The sequence below is a fragment of the Pagrus major genome, chromosome 5, assembly GCF_040436345.1.
Source record: "Pagrus major chromosome 5, Pma_NU_1.0".
NCBI classification, from domain to species: domain Eukaryota; kingdom Metazoa; phylum Chordata; class Actinopteri; order Spariformes; family Sparidae; genus Pagrus; species Pagrus major.
In genome coordinates, this window is record NC_133219.1 from 3751446 (window position 1) to 3776240 (window position 24795).

Here is a 24795-nt window from a genome sequence, read left to right on the forward strand (position 1 = left end):
CAAATTTTAAAACAGTCTCAGTCTCAACAACACTGATACCTCTATATGACCTATGTAAGCAAAGAAGACCATCAGTGAGAAGATTAGCTATTTCTAGTTGTTATACTTATTTTCAATGCCTGTTACAAGGTTAAATTTGGACTTTTTCAGGTCAAAAAATTAAAACTATTTTTCATGGTGAAGTGCTGATGATGAATTGAGGAGGCTCACAGTCTGAGGAAAGAAGCTGCTCTGTAGTCTGGTGGTGCGGCACCAAAACAAAGTTAACTTCATGTCACCATCGTCATTTACAGTGATTAATCTTACATAGCTACAAATACATACTTTAGCTCATCACAATGCATCCTGCAAACAGCTGTGTTAAAAAAAAGTTCTGTCTCTCTTTTACTAGCTTCCAAAACAAATGCATGCCAGATCAACATTTTTGTCATAGGAAGAGTTGGCATTCATATCGTGTTTGTCTACAGGGGCCACCAGAATCAACAAAAAACATAAAAACATATGTGACGGCTTTAAAATTAATTCAACATGTGTTTTTTTTTTCAGAACTTTACAAAAGTAATTAACTCCAAACAGAAATTGGTTAACATTAACATGATTTCAGGGTAAAAGGATGAATTGACCCTTTCTCATAAAAATAATTAAAGAAATGAAAGAATAAAAGAAAAGGCAAAGGCAAATCAAGACAATCACTATCATCGCTGTCCTGTTGTCAGCCACTGACAAAGACATGAAAACATGTTTAACAACAGCAGCAGCAACACTGCTTCATACTTAACATGTGCATGCGTGATGCTGCCATTTCAACTGTGTAGAGCTCACTGAGGATAAAGAAGGGCTAAAAGCTTGGTGGCACATGCCATCAGTGCACAGCTGTTGCGTCACCGTTGCTGGTTCACATATACACCAACATGAAGAGGGAGGAGTTCAGGGTTTTTGAGATGGTTTTAACACTTCACAGTGAATGAAGAAAATTTGCTTTCTCTTGGAGGTATTTGATGACTGGTCATTACCAATTTTGTATATATTAGTATGAGAGTAGTTCCCAATAAATGCACTATTTCATTCTTTTGAGTATGTTGAGTCTGTTTACTAAGATGTACAGTGACCAGCCTTTTTAGTCATTTTTAAGAATAAAACAATGTATTGTCAGCAGCTTTTAAAGATTTATGCATTCTGTAGGAACCAATAGGCTTAAAGATGAGAGCCACAGACAGAGTAGGGAGTAGTCAGAAACACATTGCTGGTTTTGGTCATTTCATGAGATTTTCTGACGATAAGAAAAAAGCATAAACATTATTTACAAGAAAGTATACCTTTGGAAAATGTAACCATTTTACCTGTGTGTACTAAAAACCATCTTGCAGCAGCTTCAGTATCAGCCTTCACACACTCAGATCAGTCAATCCCTGTTCCACTTATGTGTTGAAAAGTGACACAAAATGTGAGTGAACATGACACCTTCATTTTTCAGGGTCTGTTGTTTCTTGAGGCATTGACCCATAAATAAATTCAGATATATAAAGAAACTTGAAACCAAATGTTGCCAGATGCGTCTTTTTCCTCCCTGTGTCGTCTCTGTCTGGCTCCTCTGTGAAAACTGAGGTGCAAACACTACAGAAGAAGCTTCCTTTTGCTTTACATGTTAACTTAAAAATGCTGGCTAGTCATCCTTCTCTCCCTTGTCATTTGTACATTGATTTGTCTTTTATCACTCCTCTGTTTGCTCTTCTCTTCTTCCTTTTACTTCTTCACCCACAAAGCATTACTATGTGTCTGGCTTTGATATATCAGTATATTAACATCTAAATAGATTAAAACAAGTCACAATGAACCCCATAGAGCTTTCATATTTGGGTTTTTTGTAAGGTTGGTGATGAGAACAATCAGTGCAGAGATACGATACAGTGCTAGTGTAGTCTGACGTGACCACAGTGTGTCATGTTATCCTGAAGTCTGTTTTCATCTAAAAATAATAACAATCATAATAATAATTACCACACAACGGTGTTGGTGGCCTTGGAATCATAAAGTTGCATCTTACGTTTGGATCAAAAATAGCTTGTTCAAAACACTAAAATTTGATTTCTCAAAAGAGGCTACAAAATCGGCCATAAAAAGTGCACATTAGCTCACCCAGCAAGCATTCAGCAGATGATACCAGTTCATTTTCACACTACCCAGCACCCGATCTGACAATAAGATTTCAATCAAATCGGTGTTTGAAACTGTTTTGTAGTGATATCTGTAAGATATTTAGGTGTGCACATTTTAAAATGATGCAGGTTGCAGCTATGGATATCTCAGCAGTCATCTTTATACCATATTTTCATAACTGCTGAGCACTGATGCAGGCTGGAGCCTGCTCCTCTCAGGCTGAATGTATGCTGGGCAGCTCTGTGGATGATGTAGAAAATTGTGACGGTGATTTTGGATTCATGCAATATTTGGTCAAAGAGGATTTAATGTAACTCTGCAGGCAGATCTAATTTTAGATTTTTGAAAACAGGGTAGAAAATCCAGTTTATAATGGTCATATTATGTAACTCTTTAGGATATGAAAACCTTGTATGAGCCTTGTATCCAGATGGAGCTTTATAATTCCAAACTCTAAAGAACATTTTCTCCTAACTCAATAATGAGCCCTCCCAATATAAACCTGTCCATCTTTATTTGATTTTTTCATCTCACTCACACTTTTCCTCCCACACACTCAGTCTCACCTAGAGAAACAACACATGATGGTGGAGCATTCTGGGTGCGTCCCTCACACACACGCTCGCTTGGCGTGCAGCATCTCAATGAGCAGGTTGTTGCAGGGCACCTCCCCACTCAGATGCATGTAGCACAGGTAGTCCTCAGCCTGTGTGCTGAGGGAGCGCAGCTCTGGCAGCCGCACGACCAGCTGGCTGAACTTCTCCTGGAACTGTGGGTAGGTGGACAGGGTGTACTCCAGCAGAGCCCCATTCACCTGCTCCTGGACGCCCTCCACAAATGCCTGGTCCTCCAGCAGCTTCACATCTGTGCACACACACACACGCAGATCACAACTCAGTGAGGGAAATATAAATGATCTGACATGTGGCAGAGTGAGCCTGAGAATGAAGTAGTATATATATGTCACTGACTGTAAAACTACACAAACAGCTTCAGTATTTTATTTATTTATCTATTTTTGTGAGTGTGTATGTGTGTGTTGAGTGTAAACATCATAAAGCCACAATGAAGAGCTGGAACAAGTACATACAGAGTACATGTACGTATATGATAAAGCCAGAAAGATGTTGAATGAGATGATTTTTCCAAACATAATTTGGAGTATCTCAAAGGATAAAACTATACTGTTATTATAATCCATGTCATTGAAAAGATAAAGGAGTCATTTCATCACCAATATATCGTGCTTTACAAATGTATTGCTAAAACTTGTGCAATAACATTATTGAATTACAAATTACAATGCTGAAAGTACCTGGCCTTTCCTAAAAGTGTCTGTAATTTCATTGAAAATGTTTTTTTTATTTAAATTACACAAAAGGCAAAGAAAATGTGATCATTTTTACCATATTGACCACACAGGTTTTGCTCACTGTTGACTCACTGTACTAGGTGTATTTCTGGAGCTTTCAATTGCATCTCACAGTCTCCATCAGGGAATGAAACTCTAGCGAAAGTGCAGACAAGAAGACTACTCTTTTGCATGCTTAGTCCCTAGGTTATTACTCATGCCATCCTTTCATTTACTCCTCTCACTCATGCTCACTCATAATTGCCCGTCATTATCACATCTATCCAATAACACAGCAACACACCTTCACTGTTAGCCTATCATCTTGCTGCTGTCTTTTTAAATATGATGCTCTCTGCCATTAGTTCATTCATGCTGCTATTTTGCGCATACCCTCCACCTCACCATCACCGCCCAGTCTTCACAGATTCACCAGCTTCACCAGCTTCATCGTTTCATCAGCCTGTCTGTCTCAGAAATGTCATCAACCACCATCACTACCAGTGTCTGGAATCCATAGGGGGATTCTTCTTGGTGTTGCTCAGGGCAGACACCCCCTTCGTTCACAAAATCTCCCTAAAGGCCAAAGACTTTTTGACAAGACTCAATTATTGAATCATCTGCTGTAATAAACATGTTCTTTACCTCATTCACTAGTCTCTCCTGATTTAAATTGAGTTTTATACAAGTATACTATAAACCTCCATGACAAGTCAATACTGCTGATGACCGTAATACCTTTTTTACATAGAAATTTGCGTGTATATGCTTCTTTTTTAAACACAGGTAAAATAGCATGTTCACCCAGATGTTGTGTTCACATTACTGCTGAGCCGTGACTACTGCAGTGAATCCCGATAATATACATTCACATTGTAGCCAAAAGCCAGATGTTAGCCGGTGTAAGTGTTTGTTTCTTGGCCAGTGTGAAAAGGGTACATGATGGTGTTGAAGGAAGAAGGCTAGGAAGTTGTTCAGTTTTATAATACAGAAACGGTGGAATCTGCTCTGGTGGCAAAAGCACACAGCTAGTGCGGGAACTTTTTGGCTTTTAACTGAATGAAAACAAGAGCAAGCTTATTTAAAGGAGGCGATGTGCAAATCTGTGTCCCAGAGCAGCTGGGCTTTAGACACAGCAGAAGCACTGTAATGCTGGGGGATTGTCTCACTGCTACTTATTATCCCCCAATTCACAAAATCATAAGCAGAATAGTGTCACGAGATCAGGTCAAAAGCCAAACTCCTGTTCCGAGAACAAAAACCAATGCAGAAGAACCAAAAACTGCAGTTCCCGAATGGCCTCTTGAGGCTGGCTCCAGAAGCAAGTCAATCCCCGTTAGAGCCCATGTTCAAATGGCCAACTTTACAGCAGAAGCAAACCTATTTACATCCTGGTACAAAAAAATGGTTTTGGTCTCTTTATGTATTTTATTCCTTCATATCAACTGGACGGGGGTGAATTTTTATTTAACTCACTTGTCTAAATCCTATTAAGGCTTAAAGTTATGCATAGTTATGGGCATGGCCGCTTTGATTGACAGGTACCCAGAGCACAGTTACATATTTGGTCAGTTTGGGGCAAATAAACCTGCCCCAAATAAAACTCACACAAGTAAAGAGAGGTGAAATGCACTAATCTTTACGTGTAAACGCAAACTGATCGTTAGCCTTAGCCAGCCTGTTATCCTGGTAAGTAACTCAGCCTGCTTCAGCATCACCAACGCTCCACCTCTTTGCCCATTTTTGATTAGCTGGGAGTTAGGTGGAGTCAGGTGCTGCCAAGATGGCGACAGCCGGTACCAGCTTCATTCTGGCTCTTCAGAAACCTATGAGTGAAGTCTTCACTATTTTATACAGTCAATGGATCCTATCAGAATTTTGCCTGGGATTATAATAGAACACAAGAGAAAGTTATGTAGCCTCCACCTCATTTGCTCTGGTACTCCTGACAGAAAACGTCTACCACAAATTGTTGCACACATGACTATGAAAGACCGATTCGATAGGAAATGTATTCATTCCTAACAGGGGGATGGACCTGGTTTCCTATCTTGAATCTTGAATATTTGGCTAGCAAACTGACTCTTTTGGTTCTTTTGTTTTCAGAGCCATGGTCGGGGCCATAGATTCTAACTTCCACAAACCTCAGTCAGATGTAGGGGTCAATGAGTCAGGCAGACTCGACTAACATATTGAACCAAAGTATCCCTTTGGGATGCATTTTGGTTATTTGGCTAACAAGGGTTATGGCATCCCCCCTCAAATGGCCTACTGGCCATAGCTGTGGCAGTTGCACCCTGGGGCTTGCTGGCAGACCCAGGTGGAGAGAGAGTGCACATGGTAAGTACAAACAGGTACTGAGATGTAGCACTGTACCCGTTACAAAGTAATTTGAAAAACAAAACAAAAATTGTAATGCTGCATATTGTGCTGTTGAGCCAGCCTAACTGACTGCAGGGTAAATTCCTTCATTGCGACAGCCTTCACAGATCCTTATAAAATTTTGCTTAAAATTTGCATGGAAACCAGTTTGTGTGTGTTTTTGAAGGCCATACAGATAATATATTTGCACTCAAGATGCTCAAAGTTTATATTCAGTATAAAATTTGACCATTTTCTTTAGAGAAATTCCTTTAATTTGTTCGAGTATGTTAGCATTTTACCTTAATATAATTGAAAATGAATCACAAAGAAGAAGTGTAGCATTTTCTATGTTACATGTAACCCATTCATTTATGAAATGAGATGCTACATTATACTTATATATGCTGTATCTATACTTTGTGTGTTGAATGAGGTGAGTGCATGGAGGCTGGATGGCTGTGTTTGTGTGTGTATGAGACAATAGCCGAGCCCTCTGGTGGACCAGCATTCAGCATCAGCTGAGCCCATCTTGAAGAATCCATTCACACAGTAATTAAATGTTTTGAATCAATTTTCTGAATCATCTTTTCAAACTGCTTAAGGGCAATTAAATTACCCCCGACAAACCTGACTCTGAAGACGAGGGAGAGCGTGAGCGTGAGCACAGAAGCCACAGGCAAAGACAGCAAATATTTTCTGCCTATGACAAGTGCTCTCACCATTCAAAAGCTCTTTGTTCCCCGCTTTGCCAGCGCTAAACAGCAAACACTTCTGGGAATCTGGGCAAGCCAAATCTATGCTCTCTCCATCTGTACAAGCCACTACATGAATGTCGGTCCTGCCATCGAACGATAGACCCATCCATTACGCTTCTTTTGAATGCCATTAGTGGACAATGGAGGAGGATGTCTTTGTTAATATCGGCTTTTGTCAACCCTAGAAATTTAATTAAGTGAATGTATTGGAGGGAAAAAGGCCAGTTCAGAAAACGCTTATAACCTCACAGATAAATAGGTACTGCAGATAATTTGCAATTGTGACAATATTTTCATTAAAATGTCAGAGTTGCTATTCAAATTCCGCTAAACGACAGCATCAGTATGGCCCTGCAGCCCCCAGAAGCTGATTGAGTTTTACATCCAAACCTGCTATTCTTCTGAAAACACATCTACAGGCTACACATGTAAGGTCAGGCCTTTGAAAACACAGGTATGTGCAGATAGGTCAATTAAGGATGAATCACTCTTACTCTAAGGAATAGATGAATATGAAAAAAGAGACTCTATAGTTTAGGCCTAAATGAAAGATTAATACTGTTTTTCCTGTTTGAGCATTACAAACCTTAACATATCAGATATAAGCTATAATGACAGCATCTCTTTTCATAAAATTATATTTTTTGCCAGATAATGATCACTGACGGTAAGTCATTATTGACTTTTTTATTCAATACTTAATCTTTACACCACCTGCACATACAGTACAGCACAGTGATGAATCACAAACATACAGCTGACTCACTGGGGTTGAACAGCAGGAGGAATTTCAGACAGGCGACCTCTCTGCGGTCCACCTGCAGCGCCCGCAGCCTCGCCGCCAGCTCCTGACCTCTCTGGACCAGACTGGACAGAGTTGCCTCAGCTTGGGACAGGATGAACGACAGCTCGACCTGAGAACAGAGGCTACTGGTTATTTTTTATTAAATCCCTCATATTCATGAGACCCTCAAGTGAAGCTCTTTAAAATCTAAACCCCAAACTTCTCTCCTGTATTTCTGGTTATGTATCGAAGGGAGAATTAAGTATATACTCAGTTTATGTATCAAAGGATGCAGTGTCCTCAAGTATCAGGGTGCATGGTGACTGAAGCCATACATATATTTTGCTACTAGTTGTTTTAAAAGGATATCTCACTTTTTCAAAATGAAGGATACAAAAATCCTCAAATTCATATTTTTTATGTTTGCAGAGAAAGGTTTATCTCATATCACTATGTTGGTGTTGTTCCTAGAACATCATCATTGTTCTAAAATTCACTTAATATTTCTGTTTCTTTTCAGTTTTCTGTTGCTGTTTAATTACAAAAATACTTAGGTTTAGGAAAACATGGTTTGGGTTAGAATACACCCTTTTTGCAACGCTAAACACGTGTTTGAAAGGATGTGTGCGTTATTTTTCTTTTTGCCCAAGTCTCTACGCTATGACGTTACAAAGAACTGGAACAACATTTATTATAAAGTTCTAGGAACAACACTAATGCTGCTCTTCCACCAAAATTAGCGGTTCTACACAGGTTTTTTTAAACGCGGGTACACCTGCTAAAAATCACATATTAACCCCATGCCCACTTCCCACAGGCAAGGCAGCCCCTCTGTGATTTTAATCTGAAGCGTTGTACGTCACTGACGTCACGTTTCACATCACAAATGCGCCAGAAACAGTTGTAACAGAAGACGAAACAATAGATCCATTGTGAAAGAAGCGTCGGTAAAACGGTGGATAAATTCGTCACAACCCCCGCGAAATGACTCTTTTTACATAATTTGGGCCATTCGGTCCAATAACACTTGGAAAGTCTAGAAGAGCTGCACAATTAAATTATTTTACTCCCATTCAAGTCAGCAGGGCGCTAAACTGGAAGTTAGCCGACTTGGCTGGCGATCCAGGTATTTTCAGCTGGGATATCAAGCTTTTTTGGCTTCAAAACACCACTGAGCAGCTTTCACAGGAATGAACGGGGCTCCGCCTCCAACACAATGTCCAGTAATTAAACGTCCTTGAACAGACCGCATCCCAAATTCCTTTCTTATTTACGGGCCACCACCAGATGTTGATAACACGTAATCACTTTGCGCGTAGAATTGTGTGTGTTCACCCGGGTCTTACGTTTAGATCAGATGGGGTAAAATTAGTGAATAATTATTGTATTAAAATGTTTTTGTTAATGATATCAATATTTCAAAACTAAAACACATTATATGATGACTATTAATATTTTACTGTACTGTATGAGAACAGTTCACATAAGTAGCTCAGATAGATAGATAGATAGATAGATAGACACTGAGAAACTAGAAGAAGGAAAAAAGTTATCTTCCATAAATGGCCTCATGACAAAGCAGAAGCCAGACCAGTTGACACATAGTTCTGTATGTTTTAAAACATAAAAAACAAGTGGGGGAAAAAAAGCACAAGAGGACTTCATCTCTGGAAGCCCCACAGATCCAGAATTGATTTGAAAAGATGTTCCTTACACTTTTTTAAGCCAAAATCTGCACTTTAACTGCTAAGCTAAAAATCTGACAGTGCATGAGGGTGTAAATAACGTCTTTTCAATTCAATTTGGGATCTCAGGGTTTCTTGAGGTTTGGATTACGCCGTATGATGCAATTTTATGCTTTTTGTTTTGTTTTGGGTCTCCACATGTGCAACACTGTTTTTCTGTGAAGTTCCAGTTGTGTTCTGTACCTCAAAAACTTCAACCATCCATAATGGGGTTAGATGGGGTAGATAATAACTGAATTTTCATTTTTGGCTGAACTGTTCCACTGATACAGCGGATTATCATTCGGCATAGCCACCGTCAGTCCACCATGAACCACAAAAGTATGAAAATCCTAACATTTGACTTTTTTAACATATTAATTTGACTTAGTTAACATATTAATTTAATCCATTAATTTAATTAATTTAGGTTAATGGATTTAATACATTCCAGAGCTCCTTCCACTGAGTAGGTCGGGTGGGTCACCATGTCTTGCGGAGTGATAACCCTAAAAGAATCCCACTTTTATCAGTTTCTGAAGCTGATAAAACACACCAATATGGAGAGAACAGGATATAACCTATTGTACATGTAGATTTTGGCATGAAAATGACCACATTTGAAGATATTTTGAGTTTGGATGCAAAATAGTGGCTTCAGTCTAACACATCAACATTGCTGTTAACCTTCAAGCCTTATAAATGACTGCACATTTACAAAAAGATTCCAAAGTCCTCCATTTATTCGGCTTTCAAGTTGGTCCATTTGATTGATTGAGCAAACAAAGATTAGGAAAAGAGCCCCTCTTTTACTACATTTTGAATGAAGTAAATGGAGCAGAGTGTGCAGTGTGCTGGTGGGAAGTTGTGTGAGGGAGTTGTTACCTCCTGGCCAGTCACCAGCAGGATGCTGTCTTCCTGTCCATGTTGCACTTGTCTGAAAATGTGATCCAGGACCAGAAGTTCAGACCAGCAGTTATGAAGCAGCTTCATTTGATCTCCCACCTCCAGGAAACACACACACACACAAAGGCCGATAAAGAAAATGACAGAAACAAAAAAACATTATCTTAAAGCAGCAAGTCTGCAAGTGCGTTCCGACATGTTCATATATATCATAGCTTGTTTCCTTCATCATTTACTGAAAATCCTCATTGATATTCTTTGGCACCTGCAAAGAGTAGCGTTCCTTATCATTCCTCTGTTACTATCTCCAAAAGCCTCTATGTTCACATTGTATGGGAGGAATCAATATATTCTATGAGTTTCTTCTGACTCACTGGGTCATTAAATTTGATTCTGATTTAAAAATTATATATATATACAATCTATCCTACTGCCAATGTTATTAATCCAGAGCCAAGTGTGTGACAAAAACAGCTTAAATGGAAAACGAAGAGACCATAAAGACAAGGACAGAAGAGAATTGGAGTAGTGCTCAGTGGTATTTGTGTGTGAGTGTGTGTGTGATGATGTCCTGGGTGTTGGTGCTATTTCTGTGTCCCGTGTATTCCATTTACAAGCCTAGTCTCCAACCTCTTCAACCTGCTCACCTCTCCCTAAGTGCCAGTCACATCTGCTCTACTCTGGGGGATGGGTGTGTGTTTTTTCAGATTGAGTCACCCCCCCCAAACGCAATATTGTCTGTAAACTGAAGGACACGGCAGTCAGTAATTCTGCAGCCGCAGCTGCTAATAGGCCCAGACACACATTCATCTGACACGGAGCTGACAGAATTACTGTCGATCTGAATGAAACTATATATCAGTCGCTGAGGAGAGGGTCCAATTTTGTTGGCCACACACTCATCTGGACTAGTGCAGTGGTGGGGGTCTGGGTGTGCAGTGATAAAGGAGGGGGTTAAGGAAGCAAGAGGTCTCGGCGACCTCCTGCGCTTCCTCTCCAAGAGGAGTTGGACACTCAGCTGTAGCCAAAAACATTGTTCTGAAAAAAAAAAAAAACTTGAGGAGAAGGGTTTTATTTTATATCCCACATGGATTCTCAATATTTCTATCTGTCCATGTTCGAGTGTGATACTCGGTTAAAGTGATATTTCAGGTTACATACCTGTCAAGTGTCATGGTTTACCTGTGAGAGCTACACTTTACCTCACAGCTATGAGGTAAAAATCTCTGGGATTGTCACAGAAAATAAAAAGTGTGCATCATAATTCTGGTTCAGAGATGAAATATACTGTGTGAACATTACTCTGGTAGCTCGAGGCAGCAGGCTTTTTTTCTGGAGTTGTGTGGACGACCTAACAAACATGACAGCAGCAGAACAGAGGTGGTTGTGAGAAAAAATTAAAATTTCCCATCACCCCTCTCCATTTGCTTGTTATGCTCACAGGTATGAGATTAGGTAATTGATGACTCTTAAAATCCAGAATGAAATGTTGACAGTTAACATTTAAACCAAGATAACTTCAAATTTATAGCAAACGTGTCATATCACATTTATATTACATGTTTATGATCTGTCTTTCATATTGGGAAGTCAAGGGGATAGTGGTGGAGTTACAGACTAGGAGACTGCCAAGTCAGTGGCTGCACTTCAAGACAGCGTTTCAACATTTTCAAGCATGACATCGCTGGATATTTCTAAGGGGACATCTGGATAATTTACAGTTGTGTTTAAAGCGACAAAAGCAGGTATGTTTCACAACACCGTGAGACATCTTCAGCTGTGTTTGTGGCAACACAGACCAAAACTGGTATTTGAGGCCAAAACAGGATCTTTTCCTAAACCTAACTAAGGAGTTTTTGTGCCTAAACCTAACCAGAACATAAGCACAGTGTTGTCACAGCATAAAATAGAAAACAGAACAACATATCTGTGGTTTGCAGAAACATACATTGCCAACATTTATTCTGGCAATTTGTTTTTTTTTGTTTGTTTGTTTGTTTTTTCACTGCCGGGTTAGAGTTCAGATTTTTGAGGAACCTTTACACCTTAGGTCAGACAACTGATTTTTACATGTGTGAAGGTAAGGATATCACCAATACAGCTTATTGAACCATTCTTACACAATACCTACCTCCCTATACAATACGCTGTTTCTTACTAGTTGGCCCTATTTGGCGATTCCCTATTGTGTTTAGTGCTATGCTTAAGGTGGGTGAATATAACATAGAATTGGACTGCAGAATTGTTCACTAAGGGTTCTTAGTTGTATTTCTTACTGAGAGATCTAAGCCACTACCCAGGTTCTTATTAAGCATATACATTACTGCACAACCTGTCTACAGTTTTATTAATTCCATCACTACCATTCACCGGTCTACCAATATTTATATTGTATGATCTTTCATTATTTTCTTTTCCTCATCACTGATTTTACTTGTGTGTTACACAACACTCGTGTGTGTTGAACTTCTTCCGATATATTGTATGAGCATTGTGATGGGAGCCTGAGAGCAAGAATGTCATTACCAGCACCACATTTCAAGAAACAAAGGCGTATGTTGTAATCAACATTTCATATCAGCAAAAGACAGCAACAATTTTAATCCAAAAAGTCAGAATTCAAGCTGCTATGAGGGAAAACAGACATATTTACAGTATGTACTTGTCATACTTGCCAATCAAATAATTTCTTTCTATTTTGAGGACCTATTGGTGGAGGCCAAATATGTGCCGATTGGTATTTGTTTTTCAACCATGCACAAGAAATGTCTCCTAACTGTGTAGCTGTATTGTATGTGGGTGTACTCTTCAGTGTGCTGAGTGCTGCAGAGCAGTATTTGGCCTGGAGGAACAAGTGGCAATGTTCAGTATTTGCTCAAGTAGCAGCAGATATCAGCCCAGTCACTAGAATACAATGTTGGCTTTTTACATTTCTGCAAATCACAGATATGTTCAAATTTGTCTGTGTAATATGTTTCAATTCAGAAATTCCAAAATACATGTCATATAATTTTCAGATTACACATTATGTTATTGGCTGAATTCTTGTTTTGGAGGTGGAGGGGATGGTGGTCTCGTGGCAGCTGGGCAAGACAGCTCCCAAGCGAGAGACCACTGTTCAAGGCAGCGTCTTAACGTATTTTTAATGATTCAAAGGAATTTTGTGGCAAAACCTTGCCAGGCCATGAAAAATGAACCGAAAGAAACTAAAATTGCAAAATAAAGAAATGTCATGTTTCGACATATCCATGGTTTGCAGAAACATACAATGACAACATTATTCTGTTGATTGGGTTGCAGATATAGAAGCAATGTTTGGAGATGAAAAAATCTATGCATTGCCAAAGTGACATACAAAGTGACATACAACATACTATGCTAGCCCAAGGACAAGATTTGGCAAACAAGCCAAACACATAAACATACTCAAAGAAGCTGATGTGTTGCACCTCAACAATAAACCTAGTCAGAAGCTCGCACCTCCCTGAATCTACATCTTTACGAACTGCTAATTCATACAGTGTTAAATTAAAACCCACAAAAAAAGAGAAATGTATTATTATAGGACATTATTATTTAAGATGTCTTAGACACCTAAGAACAGTATGAATATGTTGTAGGTTTTAACTTGAGTCAATAAAAAAGTTGTGTTTATCGACACCAATTTTAAACAGTATATCTCTAGTTATAGTATTAAGCAGTATATCTATTTCTGCTTAAAACTCTTCAAAATCTTCATAGACAGGTCTTTATTAAAGCAACTGTCTGCAGTACACTACCTTGAGTAGCTGAACTTTTATAATATTCATTGTGTGCACTTCTTTTTGCAACATCTTCCACGTTCAACAGGTGAATGGAAGGTCAAACACAAGACAGGACAAAGGCCACCTCTGGGGAACTGCAACAATCAATAGCTTCCATTCTGCTCACAATTTAACAACAATGTAGACAAGCGCAGTGCAGGGCTGCTGTGGAGAGCCGACATTTCCCTGTTATCGTCTGCATGGAATGTAATTATCCAGCCCAGAGAAAGGGCTCTTTCTGGACAAGACTTTCTTGGCAAAATATGCACAGCTTTGTTCTCACTGTCCATGTTGGCTGTTTACTGCCCATAAAAAGGTTCTGACTATAAACAGGAATATATCAGGTGTCTATATCACGAAGTTTTGAGGTGGCAAATATTATAAAAACAGGAATGGAAAACAACAGATGTGATTTTTTTCCCCTACAATGTCCATTCTTACAATACAATGCCTGAATGTTGCAACCACAGCATTGTTTAAAGTTTCCATGGTTATGTTTAGGTGTTCACAGCCCTTGGTTAAGGTAAGGGAAAGATGGTGATGGTCTTAGTTTAATGCAAAAGTCATGAATAAGTTGGAGTTTACTGTATTCACATTTAACTGAAATGGCAATTCACTAACCAATGTGCCTTTGTTGAGTCAACATAAGTGCATGGTCTCTGGTGTCCTGCACATAATCTTGGCAGTAGTAATTGTATGTTTCCCTCTAAATGTAACTGACAAAACAAATAGTACTAGTGAGAATATTTCAAGGGAAAAGAGTTGGTCTACCACATCAAGCATTTATTAGCAGCAGTGTTATTCAGTTTAGAAATACAGACATGTTTTCTCAGTGTTGTAACCAGAAAGGTAATATATTTTTTTTATAGCAGTGTTTTGCGCCTAAGATATCATAAATACTTCAGCAACGATGAGAGTAAGCAACACAGGAAATCTCAGATGAAAGCAGGGACTCCCTCATACATTAGTTGATTTTGACAGAAAATGTAAATCACTACTATAAACATAATTTAGAAACAAATGGAAAAGCATATTAAACATTTATGTAGGCTACATAAAGAATCTGCATAATTTGGGGAGGATTCAATAGTAATGTGTTATTAGGATCTATATTTGTATGCAACAATTCCATGATGATGACAGATAAGCAGCCGGTGTGCTTCTCTCCTCTGTCAGTAATGTAGAGGAGCGTTTCAGCCAAGCATCCCCGAACACTGCACTATAAAGGTACCTTGTTGTTGTTAGTCTGAGAAGATGGAACAAATCACATCAGTACAACAATGTGTTCTTTGTTTTTTGAGACAAGTAAGATACAAAAGTAACAACGAAAAAGACTAATCATTCTGGATGTTCTCAGAAACTAAGAATTCAATCCACATTTTTAGTTATTTTCATACTATGGGCTTGGTATTTGGACTTTGAGAAAAATGTTGTGAAAACAGTTCAGCAGTGCATTTTCATTACAGGAACACAAAATTTGATTTGATTTGATCTATTTGTTGCATCAAATTATTTTGCTGCATTAGTGGTGTGACCATATCTGTTAACAGAGACAATGGCTGCTGCCCTTACTGCAGCACTCATAGTAAAGTATCCAGATAAAGGCTTTAACTGTATGCACCACATGACCAAAAAATAAAATTAGGAAATAAAACAGAAAACATCTTTTCTTACACACTTCCAATAGTATCATACCATGCAGCATGTTTTAGTCGTATTGGTAATCTGACATACCAATCTCTGAGATTTCTCTGTCTCTGGAATTTCTACCTTTGCATAATTTACACAGTGTCAACTCTTAATAGGAATTACTTTCTGGAAAGCTTTGTCAGTGGGTTCTGTGGAGAGATGACATGGTAGAGATGCTGTTTCTAGAAAGAGATGTAGCTGCTGAAATTATTAAATGCATTATGCATACTTGGCCTGTTGCAAGACAGACCACAGCCATCAATCATTTTAACATTATTATGGTTTGTTCATTAACACTACACCACTGAAGTTGTCTGATGGTCCATACATGTTAGTGCAGATGATGTTGATAAAAAAAAAACAACATACACAGCAATGTTGCAATGTCTGCAGCAGGCCAGGTTCCATAACATCTCTTTCATTTTTTTTGTATTCGTGAACCAACCCTTTAAAGGTGCCCTGTGGAGTTTTCTTAACAAAAGTTCTGTTAACATTCAAATCAAATCAAATCAAATCAAATCAAATCAAATCAATTCTATTTATAAACCCCAAAATCATAATTACATTGCCCCAGTGGGCATTACAATCTGTACAGTGAACTAAATCCTCTGTCCTTAGAGCCTCGATTGGAGTGAGGAAATTGAGAAAAAAACTCAACAAACATGCTTAATTCCTTTCCAATCTCATAAAACATTCATGAAGCCAATAAAATGATTTTGAATATTAAAATCACACATTGTTTATATTCATGTTTACTAGCTTGCAGTCTTCATCTTCCCTGCCTTTGTTTGTTGCAATGTGTGTTACGGATGCCAACTGTTGATCAGTGGAATACTGTGAAACAAGTATTGTGTGTTCATGTGCGGCCTCTTGTGAATGTACAATAACAAAAAAAACAGGGACCCATTTGTGAAAACATTGCTCCATAGCGCTACTAGTGGTGAAAAACTCCACAGTGTACCTTTAATGTGACTGAATGTAGCATGAATGAAGTATGTAAGTATTAGTTTCATAGAAAATGTGTGATATGTGTGTCTAGCTTTCAGCCAGTGGCCCAAACCCTGATTTAAAGGTCCAGGCTGCAGTTTGTACAGACACAGGCACATCTGCTTCACTCTGTTGGTGTTTCCAAACAGAAAGAAACCCTACAAAGCTTTACACATTGCTTGAATATAAAACAATGATGAGTGTTACAGCTCTGTTGATTGGGTTCTGCTTAGTATTCTTTTGAGCTAAACAGACAACTCAGGTGCTAAGAGCCAAATGTGGTTAGAAACAGATTATGTCCATGTGTATTGACCTAGTAACCGGCTGTAGAGGAGCACATGTCCAAACATTAGCAGTCCAAGGAATGAATGTCAGCAAGTGAACAAGTGTGAAGCAGGAAAGGAGCAGACCTGCTCTGAATATACCAGAGTAAATAAACTGTATTTGATCAAAAGACAGGAAGGAATCTCACCAAATCTAACCAAGGCCAGAATGAACCCTTTGTTGCTGGTTAAACTCTGTAATTGGTTGAATTAGTTTGACCATGGCTTGCTGACAGATGTTTGTTTGTCAGCACAGACATATTATATCATGAATCAAAGAAGAAGGTAAAATTTTTCTTCATTGTTGTAACCAGCCTGATTTGTCAGAAAGAATTATAATCCTCCATTTTCACTCAGTGTATTCAGCCATATTGTCAGCAGCAGCAGCAACAACAACAGCATTGATTTCTCCAGTTTGGGACTTCAATTTGACCGTGTTACTAAATCACTGTCCAATACTGCACTGTGTCTGGAGATGATGGAGTGGGACACTGATGTATGTCCAATCATTATCCTCAGAGCTCTGTGTGTGTGTGTGTGTGTGTGTGTGTGTGTGTGTGTGTGTGTGTGTGTGTGTGTGTGTGTGTGTGTGTGTGTGTGGTCAGCTACGCTACTGTTCATCACACAGAGGAATCACAGAGAACACCAGTGAGGAACATTCAACCTTACAATGCTGAAAGTAGTCCACCAAATTGCTGTTACGCTTCAGTCTCACTCGTTTTTACACATTACAGGTGAGGTCGGGACATCCAGTCTTGCTTGTGTGACCAAAATAGGTATTTTAGGCCTAAACATGATCTTCTCCGAACAATAACAATTGTTTTTTGTGCCTTAACCTGAACAGAGCATAAGCATGGTGTAGTCTCAACATAAAATGTAAAATTGAGAATGAAAAGAAACATTAAGTTGCAACATAAAGAAATGTAAAGCTTCAAAATATTTGTGGTTTGCAGAAGTGTACATTGCCAACATTTATTCTGGTGATTGGCTTGTTTTTGTATATTTCTACTAAGCATAAGCACACACTGAGTTCAGAGCATATACAGTATATATAACTGTATATGTATATACATATAACTGTATATGTATATACATATAACTGTATATGTATATACAGTATATATAACCTACATCAAGTGTGTGAAATGGATATGATGCAACAAAATTCAATAATATAAAGTTGCTTTAATTAACTAATTTTCATTCTTTTTATTTTTTAGAATGTATTTTTGCTCTCTTGGTAAATTAGGACTATTCTAGTGTTTGTGTATATTTAAGTTTAAATAATAATAATGTATGCTCTATATTATTTTTGTCAAACAGAACCGATTTTTGTTCCTTCCCATCTCCCATCATTACCATGATGTGTGAAAATCCACTTGCCAAGCATGCTTGGATTAGGTGAACATTGTCAAATATCAAATTGGATATAACATTTACAATATTATATCAAACGGATCTCTAGTGAAGTTGATTTTCATAACATATTTGTGCTGTGAGTCCACTGAGTGGATTGTGAGTGGATGAATCAACTGTGTCAACTGTGAATGCATTCATATATTTTTTCATACTGAAAAAGCATCTTTGCCTGTGAACTGTATTAAAATAGAGCTAACACAAGCCATCTCTTTCACATTTTTCCAGCACTGGTGGACTCCAAATCTCACATGTATATACAATTTGAGGTACTAATGTTTATTTCTGCTTGTTCGTAGCTTGTTTTTTGAGAGAATGTATTCAGCCAGTGTTTGAAGTTGTGATACGGACATCACAACTAATCTGACCAAACTGGACCAGGCCTGTTCTGGTCTGAGCATGGCTCAATACAATGTGGCATTGGATTTTTTTCTTTAGTACCGGTTGATTTATAGGAACATTTGTGACATTTAGAACTGAAATCATCATGAGGTGATGCCAATGGTCATTTCTGAATCAGTGCTGAGTCCCTGCAGTGTCTTTATTACTCTCATGTTTCCATGCAACTTTTCATCCTTTTGTAACTTTTCCAACTATCTTCTCTGTAAAGTGCAGCATAAATGAGTAGTTAATTATTTTTGATGGATACCCATTTGTGTTGGTGCAGACACACAGGAGAATTGTCACAAAAATAGGATTGTCTTTTCATAGGATATAATTCATCAAAGTATGGGTTGTGTAGAATCTGTATAAACCAAGATTAATGGAAGGAAGACAAATCAGAGCTGTGCTTTAACTTTGTGATATAGACAGCTGTAAAGACTGGAGTTTTACACTAAAGGAATTGTGGAGTGCAGCTGTAAAATGTGACTTCATTCTCCACCGTTTAGAGTAGGTGTGTGCGTGCCTGCGTGAGCATGAGGATAGAAGAAAGGACTTGGGACTCACCCTGAGCTCCTTGAAGAAGATGCAGCTCCGGGCCCACTCCACTATGGAAAAGAGAGTCTGGTCTGCCATGCGACACATTAAGCTGAAGGTGCTGGGCTTGTCCAGTCGGCCCCGACCACTCTGCTCCTGCTGCAGATGAGTAACGATCTTATTCTGCACCACCAGCTCGTCTGGATCGCAGCGCAGCAGCTCCAGCACCAGCGGTGGCAGGCTGGGCGGCTGTGGTGAGGCTGAGGGGTACATGTCTGGGTAGGGGTATCCTGTCAGAGACTCGGGGGAGCTGGTGTAGTCAGGACACTCTGCTTTAATCGCCCGGCCAGGGAAGGCTGTGTACTGGTATTGAGTGGTGAGGGGCACATGAGACTGCATGGCCATGCCCAAGGATGAGGGTCCATAGAGGTTGGCTTCGTAGTCTGTTGGGGTGATGGAGCTCGGGGTGGAGGGTAGCAGGCTTTTGGAGATGGTGGGCAGGCTGTGCAGGGTGCCAGTGAAGCCGTAGTCAGTCTGCAGAGGAGAGGCCGGCGGAGGAGCTGCGCTCTCCAGCTTGAAGCCGTTGGAGCGTATTAAAGCCTTCTTCTGCTGCTTCAAGGCCCTGTCTCTCTTGTACATGGGGCCAAATTTATTCCTCCCCCCACGCATGCGGTCCGCACGCACCGCTGTCACACGAGAGACAAGAGGTGAAACACAGATTTACAAATGAGACACCAAGATCTCCTTTTAAAACTCCTGGATGAGCACTGAACCGTAACAGCACAGAGTAAAATCATAACTCACATTTCACCAGTACCCCCAGCTATCCCTACTGAGTAAACAACAGACATGTTGTTCATTTTTGCTTCCCTTTTTAGGGCTGAGAAGAATCCCCCGAGTCTGTAAAGCTCTACTCCTTCTTGTAGCCTAAATAGAGCTTTTGATTTAAAACAGGGGAGTCTCGGGGGTTTTATCAGTAAGTCAAGAATGTGTCCTTTTTCTGCTACGGAAGCAGGTGCTTTCCTGCATTGCTGTCTGGGAATTAATCCCATCCCATGTGTATAGGAAGCAACATGAGAGCCACCAGCCCACAAATCAAGAGCTATTTAGAAGAGGTGATTTTTTTTTTTTTTTACCATGCACAGTAAATATTTGGTGAAACTGTACAATTATTTAAAATGAATAGAATCACAGTGTGTGTGTATTTAGTTATGTAATAAGAAATATGTAACAATGGCAAAAAATATCAGCCCCAACAAATTGTTTTTTTATTTCTCACAAATAATAATATAAATAGAGGCCTATTGATAACATTATGATTCTTGTTATTATTATTGTTATTGTTATTGTTATTATTATTGTTGTTGTTGTTGTTGTTGTTGGCTTTATTATTATTATTGTTATTATTACATTTTCTACAAAAAGAAGATAAATCTATTTGAACAAGCTGTAACCTGTACCTTCTAGCCGCATCCCGACGCTGAGGCACTTTTGGAAGCGACAGAAAGGACATCTCTTCCTCTGGGTTTTGTCTATTTTACACTCCTGGTTCTCCGCACATGTGTACCGCTTGTTGTTCTGCACCGTCCTCTTGAAGAAACCCTAAAAAGAGAAGACAGCGCGTTGAGAGTACATGGTTTATAACATTAAAGGAAATAAAAGTCGCGGCTGAAAATGGCTGTTTTGTATTCATCATGCGATTAATATGATTTGTATTGCACAATTAATAAAACTCGATGAAAGCACCCGGGACTCAATATATTAGTTGTAGGGTTAGGGTTGTATTTTTCTACAGCCTACTTTCAAATAATCAAATAATAATCTTGAAATAAAAAAAATAAATTAAAAAAACACAGGGAATCTCTAATGCAGAGTAATTCCATCAATCCAGGTTTTGGTGTTTTAACTATCATTAATTAAATCGTTTACGGTTCAGGGAACAGCGTTACTTCCAGGTGCCTGTGCATGTTTCTATCCCAGTGAAAGGCTCGCTGTGTTACCTTGCAGCTCTCGCAGGTGAGCAGACCGTAGTGGTATCCAGACACCTTGTCTCCACACACAGGACACAGCTCTTCCAGGTCATCGTCATATGTGTATTCCATAACCTTCAGAGTCACACCTGGTCCAAACACACGTACAGTACACACACACACACACACACATACACACCGCACATGCATCCGTCAAAGATAACATGACTCAGAGTGAACAATGCAAATATCATATGCAGAATTTTCCGTCGGCCATTTATAAAGAAAAATTAATGAATTCAAAAAGCGCAGCCTACATAAACTCAAATTATGCCTTACAATAGAGTTTTATTCAATTTAATCGCGTTTCAAACTTCTGAGATGATTTTAAATGACGTATATTTAACGGAGCGTGGAACGCGGGAAGGGATTATCAGAATTATTATATTACCACAAAAAATTAATGTCTATTAACCTCAATTACTTGTCAATTTGCCTTTACTTTAATGCAGTTTAATTGAATGTGAAAGGGCTTAAGTTTGCCGAGTTGTATTTTATTTTATTTTATTTTATTTTTTATTTGTTGGTTCCAATGTAATTCGATCTGACATAAAAATGAATAAAGGCAAGGGAGGGGAACAAAGTAAGAAAACTTTTCTTTAAATAAACTTCCACTAAAATTTATTTTAAAATGCCCTAGACCTTCCATAAAATGGGGTGATATATTTAGCCTATCAATATATTTAAGTTAATTATTATATTTAAATAACACATTCGTGCAGTTTGTACACTGTAGCCTTTAGATTGTAAAGCCCTTGATGCATTGTGATTTGGGGTTTTGGGCATAAATAAAATTGACTCGAAAAGAAAAATATAAATGGACAGTATAGGCCGAGGCTGCTGTGGGCTGTGTTTCAGAACGAGGCGGTGGTCTGTGTAAAAAGGCCTGATTATAGTCCTGTTTATAGGTTCAAAAATAAAGGTTGTCAAAACTTAGGTCTATCCTAAATGTATTCATCGAAGTTTAACTGTTGTAATGAACATTATACATACAGCTGATATAGAGTCAGTTCTGTGTTGGCCCACATTATGAAATGGTCCTTTTAAAATAATACTGATATAAAACGGAAGTTGTATAACGCTCTCCATAGGTCCATCCACTCCAACTAATAACTGCTAATATCAACAAAAAGATTTCACATTGTTTCTCCCTTTGGACTCCTTTTATCACATCCATTAGTTTAAACTCGCTCTACGTGCGAAATTAATTGATATATAATGGTAGTCAATTTTTTTTTTTAGTTTTTAGTTTTTTTTTAGTTTTTTCAAACTAAAATATGGCTGTTAATTCAGATGGTTTAACCTGCACTGAATCCAGCGAATAAGCACACACCATGTACAAGCATTTTATTTGTGGACTCCTTTAGCGACTACAGTGTGTACGTGGATGTTGCCTCGGCTACAGGCACCGACCTGTAGCCGAGGGTGACAGATGAAGCCTTTAGCTCTCAGTCTAATCAATGAACTACCTCCTGGACCGTTTCTCCTCTGTAGAGATAAATATGATGAAAGAGGAAACATCATCAGATCCTCGCTGTGGAGCTCCACTCTGCAGCCGTGGACACCAGAGTTCAGCCCAAACAGAAGCACCACGCGCCCCGTGAAGCAGTCCACGCGCTGCATGGCTGCGTGGGGTCCCGCGGGTTGACGCAGGATGGAAGGTGCCACGTGCAATCAGCAACACACGTGTAGTATATTATATCACATTTGCTATAGTATATTAGAAGACTAACACCAACTATCGAATTATTATTATTATTATTATTATTATTATTATTATTATTATTATTATTATTATCATCATCATCATCATCATTGCTGTTATGCTAAAAGACAGACATACAGGCATCACATTCTTATAGCATTAACCTGTTTATTTGTTTATTGATTTGTTGTTGTTGTTGTTGTTTCTGCTCTTACTTAAGATTAAGATTAAGATATTCTTTATTTATCCCACAACGGGGAAATTCCCGACATTATTGGGACATGAAGAGATTCCAATGGAACAGTCAGTCATGACATGTTCAGTTGAATCACTGGGCTATTTAGTAAATAGGTATACTTTTATATTTATTTTTTCATATTTTATATTTATTTATTGTATTATTTACATTTGATTTTTTTTAGTTGTGTAAATTGTTATCACTAACATTTCACAATTTATGATTTTAAATGTTTGGTTTTTTTGTTTGGTTTTTTAAATATCCCGTCTTTAAAAGTGCCGGTCTTCGCAGGGGTTAATTGCCGTGGCTGCTATAACGGGGCTCGCTGTTTGGTTATCAAAATCGTTGTTTCTTCATCAGATAATTACTAATCTTAATAATTAAACAACAGGTAAGGGATTTCTAGACGATCTTGGGTTATTTTAAGCATTTACCTGAATGAACTGGATTTAAACTGGTTCCTTGACTCGAACATAATACATGTGTGGTGGACATGCCAGCTGTGACCACAGACCACAGACTGTAGAGCAGTAAACAGACCTACCTTGAGCCTTGTCTCCCAACATTTGTACAGCGGACCACCGCCTGTCACCGATGATTGTCTGACAGTTAGAACCTGGATGTAGGTGTTGATGCAGCCTTGCATGGGCTGCTGAGGAGAACAAAATAAAAAAGACCAATCAATAAAAATCCGGACGGTCGGTCACTGTCTATAACACGGCTGCTGTCAGAGCCAGAAGGGCCAGGACGTGTGTGTTGGTGACCATTGAGGATCTCAGAGTGAAACTCCGTCAGTCCGCTCGCTCTTTACTGCGATTCCCTTATCACAGAAGTTTGATTGCCGTAGGGCCATTGGTGGACGCCGAGTCACGTGACGGATGTTCGCTGCCTCCTCTGAGAAATGCCTGGACAGGAGAGCAGGGAGGTGCTGATGGAGGAGAGACACGTAGTGACTGCAGACACACAAGAACAGTCAGAAGGATTCAGCGGCGTTTTTCACTATTTGGGGGAAAATAAAAAAAGTCCTCTTTGAAGACACAGATAAAGTTTTACATTTTTAGATTTGCATTGACGAACATTTGCTCTTCAATTAGCCTTCTTAAAATTTGAGATGACTAACTGCTGAATACACCCGGCCGTTGGTTCTGCCACATCAACTGAACACAGAATAAAAATGCACCTGTAAAATGTGTTTCCATTAATAGTCGGGCAAACAACAACAATAATAACAATAATAATAATAATAATTATTATTATTATTACTATTATTGTTGTTGTTATAATGACAATGCTGTAGGGTATTTTCATTATAACATTTAAAAAACAGTACACCTTACACATTATGTTTATTGATGTTACACTAAATACTCCTAACAGAAATATGCTGTTATATCATCATATATACACACAAATACACACACACACATACACATACACACACACACACACACACACACACACACACACACACACATTTAGCTGTTCTCAGTTTATTTTTACATTGCTATTGACACAAGGCAGGCTGTTTCATTCTGTCCATTTCTATATTTATCTGCACTGGCTGACTGTATACAATGTGGAGTCATACAGCACTTTCAGCATGTTTCAGCAGCATGAAATTCATTGGCATTATTATTAATTGCCT

At 38.7% G+C, this 24795-nt stretch overlaps 1 protein-coding gene across 4 annotated transcripts in view; it reads right to left on the bottom strand.

Moving 5' to 3' along the window:
- Positions 1-545: 545 nt before the first annotated feature.
- nr5a1a (nuclear receptor subfamily 5, group A, member 1a) overlaps positions 546-24795 on the bottom strand; it is a 55137-nt gene continuing 30887 nt past the window's right edge. For 2 of the 4 annotated variants that reach the window (XM_073466941.1, XM_073466940.1), the window contains exons 2-7: positions 21178-21282; positions 20638-20779; positions 19208-19863; positions 10021-10140; positions 7394-7541; positions 546-3021 (exon numbers count right to left, since the gene is read on the bottom strand). In XM_073466941.1, coding sequence (XP_073323042.1) covers positions 2768-3021; positions 7394-7541; positions 10021-10140; positions 19208-19863; positions 20638-20779; positions 21178-21279 — 1422 coding nt within the window. In that variant the 5' untranslated portion in view covers positions 21280-21282 and the 3' untranslated portion in view covers positions 546-2767. Of the gene's footprint in view, positions 3022-7393; positions 7542-10020; positions 10141-19207; positions 19864-20637; positions 20780-21177; positions 21297-23686; positions 23717-24795 lie in introns of those variants that run through there. The other 2 variants (XM_073466938.1, XM_073466939.1) reach the window with 2 other exon arrangements.